This window comes from Botryllus schlosseri, chromosome 4, assembly GCF_051294905.1.
Source record: "Botryllus schlosseri isolate E-star chromosome 4, Bs_hap1, whole genome shotgun sequence".
In the NCBI taxonomy this organism is placed as follows: Eukaryota; Metazoa; Chordata; class Ascidiacea; order Stolidobranchia; family Styelidae; genus Botryllus; species Botryllus schlosseri.
The window spans coordinates 28,580,122-28,596,648 of NC_137239.1; the positions used below are offsets into that span (position 1 = coordinate 28,580,122).

The 16,527-nt window shown below is 40.4% G+C and overlaps 2 protein-coding genes across 3 annotated transcripts in view; one reads left to right on the top strand and one right to left on the bottom strand.

The window, feature by feature from the left end:
- The window catches only part of LOC145437726 (flotillin-1-like), a 63,437-nt gene that overhangs the window by 38,003 nt on the left and 8,907 nt on the right, over window positions 1–16,527 (bottom strand). The window lies entirely within an intron of this gene.
- Window positions 1,211–16,411, top strand: LOC145437729 (uncharacterized). Of its 2 annotated transcripts, none has more exons than XM_080315011.1 (4): window positions 1,211–1,420; window positions 7,576–7,683; window positions 13,937–14,106; window positions 15,260–16,411. In XM_080315011.1, the coding sequence occupies exons 1-4, from the start codon at window positions 1,336–1,338 to the stop codon at window positions 15,347–15,349; spliced, it is 453 nt and encodes a 150-aa protein (XP_080171137.1). In that variant the 5' UTR covers window positions 1,211–1,335; the 3' UTR covers window positions 15,350–16,411. The 2 variants fall into 2 exon arrangements, with proteins under 2 accessions (XP_080171137.1, XP_080171138.1); XM_080315012.1 differs by having other exon boundaries at window positions 13,937–14,038.

Below are 16,527 nucleotides of genomic sequence, written 5' to 3' on the forward strand. Positions count from 1 at the left end.
GTTCGAGTCATGCGCAATGTCTCGAGTCCAAGTCGAGTCAATACACAGATTGACCCGAATCGAGTCGAGTCATTTCCGAATTTTCAGAAAATGACTCGAGTCAAGTCGAGTCATCAGAAAATCGTGACTCGAGTCAGACTCGAGTCATTACAACCCTGTTATACGATAATATCGTAGGCCCCAGCCCTCCTTTCCCGATTCCAAAATATGTTAACCCAAGGCCCTAGCATAAATACTCCCTTTATTGTATTCGTAATCTGCCGTTAGCCTTGCGCATATGCGTTATGAAGAATACAAGAGATATAGTAACCGTAAACGCGGACGCTGAAAATTGATTTATTGGGCTATCACGCAATCGGGATACGGATTTCTCTGGAGGTCAGAAACTTTTCAGTCAGAAATAAAACAGCCCAGCGATCGCGGATATTTGCTGCCTTGCGGTATTGTTTGAAGGAAGTATACTTCCGACTAAAAAAATAAAATTTGTTAGATATGTGCTGGATAATACAAGCCTTTTATAATCAACTCAGAATGGTCTCGCGGACCGGATGAAATCGTCTGACGAGCCGTATGTTTGACACTCTTGCTATGCACCATCTTTGGGTCGTTGCGCGCGATACAGCTTTCCTCTAGCATTGTCAGGAAACCAGAAATCTGATTAGAGAGCGTGGAAACAATTCACAGATCAGATTAGTATTTGATTACGGGCATCTTGCACTAATTAGTCAAATTAGACAACAAGAATTGTTTAGTTGACCAATTCTGGTTGACGGCGAGGATTATTGCCTGGAAATAAGATTTTTATTCGGCATGAAATCGCGTGCTGCATTCCACCGATTGATCTCTCGTCCGTTTACGACTAACATAACTATGTTTTGACATGACTGCCGACCTGATCGATTCGAGAACAGAAACCGCAATCGACGTCACGATTTAATGATCTGATATTTGCGGGGCATTTTGATCATAATGCAAATTCTAGAAAATGACCAATTCTAGATATCGCTACGCTTTATTGTGTCAGTACGGGAAGCGATAGGTAGTTGGATAATGGAAGTGTTCATTGTGTACTGGTACAGACTTAACGCAACTAAACATGGTGTACTGACTCATATAACCTATAAAAGAATCAAATAACGATTTGGAGATCCAGACAGTTACGTGAGCGTTGGCGGAAATCCATCAATTTCATTATCAGAAACTCGTTCACAGTGAATTCGATAGTAGGCTACGCTAAATGAAAGATTATTAGCTATACTGACAAGGCATCTGGAAACGCTTGAATTGTGCGGATACGAGAACTTCCGGAAATACAGCGAAGTTCTACGGAAAACAATGAGACACCTAAATTCTCCGAAAAGGAAGAGCTCATTGAATATCAGTGTTGCGATTTTCGCTGCGATACTAACGTTTTACACAGGTAAGCGCAAACTGATATAGCAACCCATATTGTCCGCAGTATCAAAGTTATTCTGTGCTGGAAATGGCCAAATCAGATCGGGCTTACACTGATTAAATCACATTTGTAAACGATAGTAAACTGCGCACATAAATTCACGTTCACATTGTGTAATTTTATTCATTAGGCTTTCCGATTGATGCGTAGCTGATATTCTATGAGAGATCAGCCTAATTAATAGTTTAATATGCAATGTATGGATATCACAGTCAGATCAACTTACATGACAGATCAATCAAGCTCGTATTTATAAATATAATATTGATATATTACGGGTGACAGTATATATGCTAACATCAGTATAGTTCGACTTCGAGGCTCGCTCCCAACCCGCAACTCGGCCTAATTTGCCTCTGAGAATTTTATGAAGTGGAGAGTTGGAGACATCTGGTAGGCTCACGACACATGAGTTGTGAACGAAACAAATAAGCAATGCTTCCCAACCCTTTTCAGTTTACGACCCATTTTTCATGCTATAGTGCGACCCGCCCAGATATGATTTAACGAGTGAGAACTTAATTTGATTTACAATGAGTCATGTGAGTAACGAGTTAAATTACTCGCCGACAAGTGAAATGGCGCGACAATTCGAGAATACGAGTGTGTCAAACAGACAAGAATACACGTATAATAGATGATTACGAAAGAGAAAGCAGTAATTCGTCTTTTACGTCTAGCAAAAAGGGGTTCCGAGTATAGCTTGCGTCTCGGCCATTGTTTGCTGATTGTAGTCTGGCTGGATTGCATTTTCCGATCAACCTTCGCGTAGGAAGGAATGGATTCCGATTTTGCTGCATACATAAAATACACTGTCAAATCTCGCGCTACGATGCAAATGACCGTCGCGAAAATCTGGTTCACGAATCATTGTGAGCACGAGAATGTTGTTTGCGGCAATTCTGGAAGCTAAAACTATTTAATTTGGGGAAGGGAAACGGGCATTGGCCTGTCTAATCACGAGAAAATAAGGTGCTGGGGATATTTGGCAAATCGAATAAAAAACTGTAGCATTGGAAAATTATTCGCCACCAACCTGAAATAGCTTCGCGACACACTGGTTGGAAGCACTGAAACGAATATTTGTCAGCCCTGAAGATTACCGGACCTCGATCTGACATATCATATCATATCATATCGACACACGCCTCATTCATTTTCATCTCTAGTCGGTTTATGTCATCCCTTATTTCTTTTCATCCAGTGTGCAACGTGCATGCCTCTTGCATCGCCTGGGCCTAGGTGGCCATATGATTTCAAATACTACTACAAGTCGTTTCGATACATTCCTATCTTTTCATTGTATCGCAGTCTTGTAGTGTTTGGAAATGATAAAATTAATAATAAACTGACACTGATAACTGCCCAACTTCACACTTATAGTGTGTGTATCTGCTCGTGTAGCGGTTGTAGTAAACGTTGAAACGCGGTGCATATGGTTGTGACATTAAATAAGGCCGAGCGGATAACCAAGTATTGCGCTCTTAAATTCAGAATTTCGACACTCCATATTGCGATAAACGCCTTACCAGAAATGGGTCTTTCTTTCCGTGAATCACGAAAAGTAGCTAAATTAGGATGCCTCTCATTCGGTCAGTGACAGTAATGACAAACAATTCAATTCGTGATGTCGTTTGGCATCGAAATATCTGTTGATAGATTGAGCCCGCCAACTATTCCCAAGAAAGTACAAAGTCTGCGATTTCGATTTCTCATCAAACATAGGGCGTGTACTATCTTTTCTGCATCTCGTGGTAACTGGCACTCACCATACCAGACTTGTACATCTAGATAGTTCTAATTGTATAAGCAGCGGTCACCAACCTTTTTGAAACCAAGGGTACTTCCTGGGTAATGCGACGGTCTACCAGTTACTCCCTCCGTTTATCCTTGGCTTAGTTGCGTTGCCGCGCGAAGCGCCGATCTCCGTGTCAAGACTAGGTAGCAGTAACTAGATTTTCCTTAAGCCGCCCCGTGGGCGAAGACGAGCAATGCCCCGATCGAAAACTGTGTTGGATTGTTCCTTAGGGTCGACACTAGGGCTGGGCAAATCGAGCACCTGAGTGATTCGATTCTGAATCACGTAATATGCTTCGAGTCGAGTCGAGTAATCGAGTAATCGAGTATCACCCATCATTACGCAATAACAGAATGTAATACGCCAAAGTTCAAATACTTAGTGTTTATGCCACTATAAATAATATACTGCCTGTTAACCGTCACATAGATGATACTTTGATATTTTCGACCATACCGATTTCATTCCATTTTGTGACAATGTTGTGGGATGATCATGTCTTCAGAAATGTGCTACGTCCTGTAATCTTCGTAGCTTGTACTATATCTTTGGTATGCTACGATACCGCCAGTCAAGGTTTCAAGGCTTCAACAGTGAAAATTAGTATCGAAACGATAATTCTCATTGATAAATTAACTTTCAGTGGCAAGAAGCGTACAATTTCAGTACTCGAAAAAATCGTATTTTACTATTCGACTCGAATCATTAAAATTAATACTCGATTCAGATTCGTGTACTCGAATCATTGTGCCCAGCCCTAGTCGACACTGATTCATATTCAACTGCTGCTCATATGAAACCATTCTCCGCCTTCGACTCTCATTTGAATATTTGCTACTGCGACAGCGGCCGACTCCTTTGTTTCTCGAAGGATTAACAATTTATATCTTGGTAAGTGATTTGGTAACTAGGGCAGGTTTTTGCTGCACTAAAATCGCGAGAAAGTTGCACTTAATTTTGACAAAAGTTGCAGTAAAAAGTTGCATTTATAATTTTTGTTGAATTAGTAGGGTATAAGATGCTCAAAAGGTTCCGTTTTATAACCTAGTTCCTGCAGAGCTGTCGAAATTGTTACTTTGTCATTTCACGGACATTCTGGCGAGACCGCCTAAAATTACATTTTTCCTGGTACACAGCAAGAAAATAACGCAATGCGGGAATGATTTTTCCCAAAAAAGCCAAATAGCATATCGATAACCCCTCCCCCTAAAGCAAGTCAAATAAAACACCCCAAACCCCTAGGTCTGTAAACTTGACCCAAGGCGTTGCAGAAAAACTCACTCTTGGCCACTCACAAAATCAATAGCCTGAATAAGTTGACCCAGTGAAAATGTAATTTTCGGTGGTCTCGCCTGGGCGTTCCTGAAATGGGAAACTATCTCCAATTTAAACGCCAGAATTAATAATGCGATCTATTTACATATTGTTCGGACACGGTCGTGATTGACAGGGGTACTTCTTGCTTACAAGCCAACGTCAACGATAACACAGTGAGATGCAGCTAACCCATCATATAGCTCTTTGTTATGCAAATCAAAGAGATGGAACCATTCTAGAAATAGTTTATAGCGTCTTTATAAATCACTTCTTTACATTTTGACGCATTATTTGATAAAAGTTGCAGTAAAAGTTGGTATGAAAAATAGAGAAAAGTTGCAAAAAGATGCAGTATGAAATCCCTCCAAACAGCTTAAAACATCATCGTAGCCTACATATAGCCTATTTTGAGTATCTGGGAAGCTGTAAAAAAGATGCAAAGTTGCAAAAACTTGCCCCAGGGATATCTAGAACTTCTAGGGTTAGGGTTAGGGTTAGGGTTCTAGATATCCCTGACTTGCCCTAATAATAACGAATAGAATAAACTCGGTAGAATATCTTGAAACATGAATCAGGAAATGAAGCATGTGTTTTGGGTATAATATAGATTGAAGTCCGTGCATTATCTCGATATGTTATACAGGAAATGTGGTATGACATGATCTGTCCTTGATGCGAAATATTGGGAGGAAGATATTTATTGTATAGTGGGCTACCGGTAACCTGCGGGCACCGCGTTCGTGACCCCCGAATTAGACTAAGAGCGAAATGCCAGTGAACTATTGTTCTCGTCTAATATGTGAAATGTTTCTATATGCTCTCAATTTAATTATAATCCAATTTCTGTTTTTCAAATGTTGCAGACCGGTGAACCTACAACAATAAAATATCAATACATTTAATTGTGAAAAATGTATGCAACTCAAATCAGATGTAATATTGAAAACTTCGTTTGATGCTGCCTTTTTGATGTAAGAAATTTATACCTGGCTCTATTGAAGTTTCCGCAAGGTGACGCTCGCGAAGTCCTGTCAAACTATAGATAACTAACCTACGTAGGTTATTTATCTATAGTCAAACACGAATATGTTGATTTTGTTTGTTCGTTTGGTATCCTCCTTTGAGGGAAATGCGCAATTGCTGTTTACCATACCCTCTGTTATACTGCAAGGTGTCGCCTAAGTTGTAGGCTAACACTTGTGCCAGTGATGAGACGTAGGCTACGCCCAAAGTAGACATTGAACTCTCTATTAAACCGCCATACAGGAAAATACGTTCCAAATTGTTCCGTGGACCGGCAGTTGACAACCACTGCACTAGATACCGCAATGAATGGCAGAGCTTCCAGCTTCTTGCTCAGCAGGTCGGACGGGTCAGACCAAATACATGATCGTAAAACTGGTGATAAAATAAATGATTTGTGGAACAGAACTTGAAACTAACCCGCTTGAATAGATTCATCACAATACATTCCTTAACATTTTCAAGCCTCTTCAATAAACTGTCGCCGGGAAGAACAGTCAATAATATATATGTAAATACAAACCATAAAATCAAACTTAGTAATGAGATGGAAGTTATTACTACGAAACGATTGAATTGCACTTAGGTCAGTGATTGTTTCCCCATACTGTCCTGGCTAATCGGCAAGCATTTTGCGAACCCTAAAATTACGCCGAGGCACAAAATATAAAATGTACCGCACCACATATCTAATACATTACTATAGAACACTGTGCATCAACAACAGTGTTAAGAGAACGAAACTAATAAAATCTGATTTTCATACAGAACAAGAAGAATTGAATGATATATTCATATACCTAAATATTTTCGACAGCAACTATAGTAGAGAGCTGAAAAGAATTTGCGTAAACAAGAAGATAATAACGAGCATTTACTGCATATCAACTTGATTTCTGATGCATGTGTAGGGTTTGTGTATTGACTAGAGATGGTGTGAACGTGAGGTTCACGTTCGCATTCTGTGTGTGACCCTCAGAAATTTAGAGGTTCACGTTCACAAACGAACCTTGGCAGGTTCTGCACTGTGAACCTTTTTGATATATTGCAATTTTTCACATCATTACAACATCTTTGGTGGAAATTCTTTGCATTTCAACTTCGGTCCACTCTATGCATGGCGCTGGCAGCATGAATAAATAAACACTAAACCAATATTCACCTTGTCGAACCAACTAACTTGCTTTGTTAGAAAAGTTTGCTCGAAATATTCAGCTGTCCGTTTGTTAGTATTTACTATCTGCTGCGAGTTTGACGCGCAATAACAGAGCATCAAGGGCGAAGTAGCCTACGCTACATGTATAGGTAGTCAGCGAATGATGTTTATTCAACCAATCAATGAAATTGATATAAAGAATACATCGTTGTCTAATCAATGTAAAAAATCTAGCAGACGTACGGGATCGACCTTGATTTTATATGTTATTGGGGTGTTGGCTACTGTATAACTTGTTAATAATCTGAACAAATTCTAGAAACCCGCTGAACACTCTGCTCAATATCAATGTAGCAATAGTCTGACGCCGAATACATTGTCCGGTCGGACATGTAGACCGTTAAGGCGTAAGCTTATATTCCCTTGCAAGACCTCGTCGAAATTGTTGGCAAAGTGACGGATGATATTAATTATATGGGATTATTATATCATTTGATTACCCAGTTGAAACATTTGGTGGCGTTCAAATATTCAGCATGTACTTCAGCATTGTGGCATAGCGTAACCTGAGTCGTCGCCAGGTCTCGTGTACGTACATTAATATATCCCTTCAATGAAATGTAGGGTTGGAATTAGCAATATGACGTCACGTGGCGCCATAGGTTCACGTTCGCGTTCACACAGAACCTGAACCTTTTGGAGGTTCACACCATCCCTAATTGACCCCCGCTGAAGCCCCGAGACTGGATCAGTGAAACCCCTGGACTGCGTGTGAACTGCTGTTGAGAACCACTGACTGAATTTTGTCACATCTCTTTCGTGCAGTGAACGCTGGTCTGTGTTACTATTGCGTCAAATGCGACCCGACTGACAACGGCGTTCGTATGAATTGTGGAGAGGACACCAACAAGTGCGTCTCTACAACTTTCAACGGTAGGTATCAGCTTCATATTGGAATAATCCAGAACATACATTTGCAGCCTACAGGAATAGGCGTAGTACGTTTTTCTTTCTATCTGGATGGTTTTGCGGCATACGGACTGGCTCATGTAGCCTGGTATAGCATGATATACAATTATACATGTACAAGCACATGCACATTACACGCGATATATGTGCAATGTGCATGGTGCATACCATGCGTGCATATGATGTGCATGCCGCTGGACAAGGAAGTTTCAGAAATAGCCTTGTAAGGCTTTCTATAAGTCTTGTTGTTGTTGTTTCACCATTTTTCACCAGGTCGAAATTCTTTGTTATGATTCCGCATTTACCGACTTGTGACACGGCTGACTTCTAGGCTTTTATAACAGACTGCCTGCGCGGGTCACGTGGTGAGGAGGAGCCTAGATACCCTCAACACTTAAAAGGAATTTTGGAGTCAACCTCGGTCGGACTCGAACCAGTAACCCATTAGTGCTGTAGCTGTGGAACATACCACTACGCCATCGCGCCACTTTCCATAAAATGTGTTGGGATAGCACCGGCTGATGTAGCCTATAGTATCGCATGATATAGCCCTACAATTATACATGCACGCTATGCACGATATGTGCACCGTGCAGTGCATATGACGCTGGACAAGGAAGTTGCAGAAATAGCCTAGTATGGCTTTCTAAGTCTCGCATCATCCCTATTATGCCAAGGGTGTCAAACTCGACTGACGTTGCGGGCCGCATTCAAAACTTGAGATCGCTCGCGGGCCGCACCAGTCAAACAATTCCAAAGTATTACCTCAAAATCAATCTCCACGTTTTTCATTTGAATACTTTATTATCAAGCGTGTCCAACTGTCCATATACATAGTGGTATATTACATTATATTATGGATTATAGGGGTTCTATCTAGCTGCGCCTTCATTCGCAAACAATGAAATTGGAATTAATAAGCGGATTTGGGCGGCAGAATATAGTCAAAAAGCCGATAAAACAGTGGCTCTAACAATGATGCAAGTGGGCATATTTCTACGCTCTCTTTATTTTAGTCGTATACTGGCGTCAAGCCAGCATTGTGGGGAATACAAAGTATTAAACTGTAAACGCGGATGTTAGAATTTGCTTAATGTTACTACATCGCGACTGTTGTTTCTCTAGAGTTCGGAGACCATTCGCGTCAGAAGTGATGTGACAGTGCGACCACATATTAAGTTATATATCTGTGCAAGTATATGATATTATGCGAGTCACTTGCATTGGCGTTTTCGCTTGTTTTGGGTCCAATTTTCCATATAACCCTAAACTCCATAGGCTCTTTTTTGTCATCTCGCGAATCGGTGTCAACGTCAGCGACTTTCTCCAAATGGTGACTAGGAGCCATAACACCCGGTGGTAATGATATGACCTATGAACTGAACATACTAAATATTTGCCGTCTTAAGGGATTATTAAATGGAAGTATTTCTTATCGAAAATCTCAATATTTATTGTTAGAAAGCGCCAGTCGGGTAGGCCTAAGCCCCCAAATACCAGTTTGGCAAAAATCAAGTTCTCTCCATATCAAACCATAGAGTTGACCTCAACTCTCATAAGCATGGGAATGTCAAATGTCTTCACATCAACCTTGGCTCGTCTGGCACTGTACGTACAGTTATCCTGTAGCATTTCCAGGAAAACCAGAAATTCGAATAAAATTAAAATGAGTGCATAGAAGCATTTTGAAAATTGGATTACCGGATTTCGCTTTAATTAGTCTAATTAGATCACCAGAATGATCTAGTTGTCCGTGCAAACCAGCCTCGATGACGATGTCATGTGCTCTGCTATCATCAGCCTGACGTTTCGACGATACTAAAGATACACTTAAATTTGGAGCGGTGATTGATTAGGTGTTTTCTTGACTACATGAGCGAACTGATTGGATTAATTAGACTGTTGGAGAATAACGATTTCGTGATATAAGCGGATCGTTATATCCCGTGCGTATACGCGGGCATGCGTAACACGTATTCATTGGGCGTCGGCAAGTTATGTATGATGACTGTAGCAGTGATGAGCGGATAGTGCTTTTCGAGACTCCGAATCCCTCCGACAACTTCAGTGTCTGAGGAAAACTCCCTCCGACTCCGAAGAGCTCAATCCCAGACTCCGAGATACTCCGATGAATCTCGTCAAGTATCCGAAACATAATTAACTACAGACAATGCTCAAGGAAAATGCCTTGCTAGATCACTAGGTTAAGATAGCTCGTGGCCAACCATTTTAACAATATCATTAGAGTGGCAAGCATGGTATGCCTACGCTTGGTAACGTGTGAAAATGTGATGATATGGTTGGCTTTGTAGTATTGTCTACTCTCTAGTCCCCAATTGCAGAGCAGATGGCTGATTTTTATGCACTTGGCCATCATTTTCGCATGTTATCCGTCATATCACAACTTTACGAGGTGTCAACTGTCTGTGTTTTGGTTTGTAATCATAATCAATAGTGTATTCTGGTCAGACCCATCCATAGATATCGGAGACAAAAGTTACAATACTCCGAATTTCTTCGAAAAAATATCTGTAGTAAACTCTGACTCCGCCCCGACTTTCACAAAATCGGCAAAACTCCGCTCCGAATCCACTCCGACGCTCATCACTGGTCTGTAGTAGTCCTACAAAGGTGTGGGCACAAGCAAATTTCGCAGCTCACTGCGTTTGCTTACGTCACACTTTCCATTTGACAAAGGTAGTTTTACGATAATTTTCGACCGGCTTGCCGAGCAGGAATATTGATGAAATTGGTATCAATTGAAAGCTATACCGTGGTACAGATTGCGAAAATATAAATTTCAATCTGCTCGTGGCTCTGGAACCATAGTGTTCTTAGAACACTATGCTGGAACCCTCCAAAATTAGCCTCTAATGTTGCATTGTAACGGAGTTCGGCACTGTGACGCAACAAGGCCGTCTGGATGCAGGTGAGTAGCAGTATAGATACATAACCTAGTTAGGTTTCCGTAGTAAATGCTCGATCTCTTGTGCAACAATGACTAATACGCTTGCGGTTTGCGCTGCTACTATAGATAACTAACCCACCATCGAGCATTTACACTCGCGTTCTCGAGCGTACTTGCTCCTGAACTGCGCCATATTATTCCAGACGGTATTGTTGTGTCACACTACCAAGCTTCATCACATTCGAGGCTTATTTTCGGGGGCTTCAGGACCACGAGCAGAATAAAATTGGTAATTTCGCAATCAGTACCGCGGTAGCTTTCAATTGATACCGATTTTATCAATTTTTGAGCTCGCCAAGGTGATCAAAAATTACCGTGAAATTGCTTTTGGCCAAATGGAAAGTGTGAGGTTAACCAGTCGCAGTGAGCCGTGTGATTTGCTTGTGTCCACAGACTCCACATCATTGTAGGACACTATGATTACACCAAGGCTACGTACAACATGTGTTTATAGAATCTGTGTAGGTAGGGTTAAGTAACTGCTTTGATAGAATGTGATTATGGATATGTGCCGTTATGGTCATTGCCAGAGGGGGGCAGTAACGAAGAGCTTCCAGTTTTCAAACTAAATCAAGCATACTGCTACGGCTTTACTACTATATTTATACTTGAGTATACCGACGGTGACTAATTTGACCGCACCTGGTCATTGCAAAACGTTTAGTTCATGCAGCAATGCATATAGACCTACCGTTGCCGAAAAAACTGTCTATCTCTAGCATCGCAAAACGCAGATATTCTGCGATTTACTTGAAATTTTAGGATCAAATATTTAGAAATGAGAAATAATTTTTTTTTCTTTCAAGTGCGATTTACTTTGAGCACCATGCATTAAAGCAGGTGCCACCCGAAATTTTCATTAAGCTAAAAATGTCATAGACGTAAATCTACCTCATTCAAAACATCGTATAGTAACTTTATTATTGGATGTTCCTGGTATTTATGGTGTTTGTCAACTATCACGATCATGTATACTACATAGAAGCCTACTTGTAGCACGGTGCAATTCTAGGCTTTTTATAAGACATCGCTTACACGGATAATATGGCGAGGAGGAGCCTAGGTAGACCTACAACACCTCGGTCGGACTCGAACCCGCAACCCATTGGTGTCGCATGCAGCTGTGGATTATACCACCACGGTATCTCGCCACTCCTTATTATTAGTAAAATCGCGATGGTGTTGGTGATCACAGGCTCTGTGCGCGCGTAAGAATTATTATGCAACTATACATCGCTTAATGACATAGGACAGGTCGTAATATCTTTTTGTCCTTGATGTTTCTGTGGCACATACTCCGACTCGTGATATACATGAACACGATCTGTGCATAACTGCATATGCATAACATTAGGCTTACCATAATTTGGAAATCTAAAAAGAGGACACTTTTTCAGAAATTTGAGCAAAACCGGAGAAGAATTCTCAAAAACCGGTGATTTTCTCCCACTTTGTAATCGGTTGACTAAAAAAAAAGGTCATCTCTTCGCTCAGAGCTAAAATCACCGTTTTCACTCCGAAATACCCGCCGGAGCGTCACTTCTGTGCTATTTTGCGGCATATCACTCGCAATTTGCTCTAAATCTGATCTAAATTTTCAAAAAAGAGGACAAAATCTCAAAAAAGAGGACGAAAGGGCGACCTCCGAGGACACTTTCAAAATAGTCAAAAAGAGGACCAATCCTCTTAAAAGATGACGTATGGTAAGGCTAGATAACATGAACGCATGATGTGCAATTGTGCATATGTCGCTGGACAAGGAAGGTACATATATACTTATATAGCCTTGTAAGGCTTTCTATGTCTTGTACCACCCCATCCATGTTATCCCGGCATTGCTGTGCGCCAAACGCGTAAATCACGGATACCAGTGTTAATAATCAGGTCTTTGGTCTGACCCAGCCGGTGATCGAACCCACCACCTACCGTTCAAGAAGCCGGACGCAATTACACATTTCGCTATCGTGTCGGCTGGACTAGTACATTAAATATATAATAACTTGAACTGGGAAAAATCGAGTACCTGAGTTCGATTCTGAATCAAGTATAAGGCTTCGAATCAAGTAGAGTAGGCGAGTTCAAATATGTAAATTGTACCTTTTACGCAACCACAAACAATGCCGGTTCTGCATAACATTAAAGATAATTTGGTGTGTTTTCGGCCAAGGCCTACCTATTTCAATGTACTTTGCGACAAAGCTGTGGGTCGACCACGACGGCACATATATGTAATTTTCAGTAACGTGCGTAGTTACGATGCTACGATACTACATACGTTACGATACCATCAATCGAGTTTTCAATGTTTCCACAGTGGAAAGTGTCTAATCTAAACCAATGGTTCCCATATCCTTTTTGAATGTCGGAGCCGCATGAAAACACTCGAGTACTTATAACCAAAATTTAAAAACAGCTAGCCTAGCTCTGGATCTCATCATCAGGATACTTCAAAAAGCATGCACAATGCACATAGACTTCTATAGATTCTATCTCGGTTATTTTAGCATTGACAGACGCAGATTGACGAGGCCGAAACATTGAAATAAACTGAAAATGCATACCATTACTACAGCATATATATGTCGGTATGTGGTATAGCTCTTCACACATTCCAGCACTTGAATTATACGCTGATTATATTGCAATTTATATTTGACTATAAGCCGTTATTTAGATGTCATTAAAATATTGTCGAAATTTACTCTTCGCGGAGACGATCTATAAAGGTCTATGATGACCAGTAGAACTCAAGAATATCATTGTCTGGCGGGTGTTCACTGTTCATCCATGCGTTTGACCCTAGTGCGCAAGAACTCTCTTTCCTCGTTTTCAGAAGCGGTCTTGGGCGGATTCGGACATAACAAATATCCTCTATTTTAGCATTGATATACATAAATTGACTATATTTATTCATAGAAACAATAAACAGCACTCTGGTATATTTTTGTGGTATATTCAGAGTTCAACCAGAGCCGCAAGAAGGCTAGGTTTGAGCCGAATGCGGCTCTGAGAGCCGCGGCTGGAAATCGCTGATCTAAACTATGATTATTATCATTGATAAATTAACTCTTTAGTGGCAAGGATCGTATAATTCCAGTACTGGAAAACATTGTCTCTCACTGCACGACTCGAATCGTTAGAATTAATACTCAATTAAGAATTGAGTAGGCCTACTCAAAGCATTGTTGCTCAGCCCTAACGGTAACTATACATTTCATTTGTATGAAATGTTATACTGTCGTCATACAGGTACCACAACAAGAGCGTGCGACGTCAGTGAACATGTCGACGGGCTTCCCGACTTGGGCTGCCTCAAAGTACCTGGGGCAGAGATATGCGTTTGCTTGGGAGGTGGGTTCGGTGGAGCTGTTATAGAACGCACTCGGGTAGTCACCAAGTCGCAAGGTTCCGAGTTACAAGTCAGTTTGACTTTTATAGTTTGAACCCGAGTCAAATCGAGTCATTTTCAATTTATCACTGAATCAATAAGTCCGAGTCAAAGTCAGGAGTCAAGGGTCGAGTCCAAGTCATAATGTAATTGTTGAGTTCACTTTAGGTTGAGCTCAATTTGTGAAACACCCGGGTGATATTGAATGCACTGCATTCATAATTGCATTCATACTCATTTCCCTCACCCTTAACGTGTTTATTTAAACAGATAAAATGCTAGGCCTACTTTTCAAGTATCGGTACTGAATTGGATCAAGTCATACAGAATGTCTCGAGTCGTATGCTTTGGCCGAGTCATGCGCAATGCCTCGAATACTAGTCGATTCCTTACGCCAGGTGACTCAAGTCGAGTCGAGTCAGTTTCAAGTCAGTCGAGTCAACGAAAATTTGCGACTTCAGTCTACTTTGCCTATTTGTACCTCTCACTCAAGTGTTTTTAGACTACTTGACATATTTTTGTAGCAAAACTAATTACTTCCTGCATTCTGGACTTCGTAAAGTAGTAAATAGTTCTGGGGTATGTTTGCGTTACATATTTGAGTAAAATTTCTATGGTGAAATTGGGGAAAATAATATATGTACCGCTGTTTCTGAAATATTTTTTAAAATTGCTCAAGTTTCAAGGGTGAACTGAACAGTTATTGTGCGTTAGACGCGAAAATCGGTCCTGTAATTTCGGAAGTATATCCACCTCTGATTATTTGCTACAAGTTCGCAACGTCTACAGATATTGATTTTGTATCTCCACTGTAGTTTTGACATGTCATGGATCCAATTATCCAATTACTATGTGTAAGTGATTGACCATTAATGTAATACTGTGAATATCCTTTAATAAATTATTCTGTTGCCTTGCGTTGCTGGCGAAATTGGTTGGATTGCGGTACAAAGGACCAACGCTGTTTTAAGCAGTATCACATGATTTTATTATTAATAATAATAATAACTTGTCATGGTATTCAATAGTTCATATTTTCACTTGCGCAGTAACGTTGCAACTTCTGTCAATAATTCAACACCAACTCTTACTACACTGATTACGTCTGAAAATATTCCATAATTGGAGAGATATCCTGTATCAGCGCTGTAGTTATGTATTCACGCCAGTAACATTCATTTCAGACTTATGCAACGTGTGGAATGGCGCAACTGTTGCACCAGCGACAACAACATCAACCAGCTCGGCTTACAGACACCATCCGCTCCATTTGACAGGGTTTTTGATATCCGCAGCGGCTTATAAATGTTTTCACTAACTGATGAATATCTGTCGCGATCACGAGCTCTTTTGAACGATATTTACAGTTACCTATCTCATCTCAAGTATTCTTCAGCAGTGTAAAACTGTGATATTCGCAGTCTCACCTGAAATGAAAGCCGGGGTTAATAACAGACTCGGACAACCAGAAAATTTTCAGCTTTTTCAAATTAGACTAGAATTAAAATTATATATGCACATTTTTACGAATTTGATTAGTATTAGAATTATAGCTAGACAGTTTTCCCAATTAAGCTAGAATTAGAATCACACCTACACGATTTCTTTTCTAAATTAGATTCCAGAATTAAATTATAGATAAACAGTGTTTTTTCTTTCTTAAATTATAGATTAGAATCAGAATTAGAGCTACACATTTTTTAAAACTAGATTCGAATTAGAATAACCGAATTCACGAACACTTGGAAATTGATTGAAGCTCAGTTCGTATCAATTCAGAGCTCGTTCTTATAAGCAAGAGAATGACAAATGTCTGTACAGCACGCTGGGCTAGTTTCGCATTATACAATTCCCCTGTAGCATTTCCAGGAAAGAAAAGAGCACAGGGAGCAAAGAAACATTTCACGTATTAGATTAGAATTCGATTACCGGCATTTATCTGTAATTAGAATAACCAGACAAGCAGAATTATCTAGGTGTAATTGATACAGCATGACTGAAATCTCTCTTGGGACTGATGCTCCTACGCAGTTAAATGTAACCGAAGGCTTCGGCCCGAAACGAGGCTGCAGGAAAGCCGACACCGACTTATTTGAGTCTCAAATAAATGCCGGATGCTGTTGCTTTATCATATCGCCAAACCGTTTGTTCATGTGCAATACACAAGGACATATGCCAGTGCAAGAGCTTCCATGGACGCACTGCACAATGGATTACTCATTCATTTCCTGATTTCGATATATATTGCTCGTTGTCGTCACGCACTTGAGACTTTACTGAGTCTTTTTGGAACATAGAAACTGAAATAAATCCTTAATGCGCTACGCATGGTAATATTTGAGAACTGTTTCAGGATTCTTGCTGGATAATACAATATATTAATGGCGTCAGAGGAAGGTTCTGGATTTTGCAATTGCAGCGCATAATCAAAACGGGAGAGAATGAGAAAATG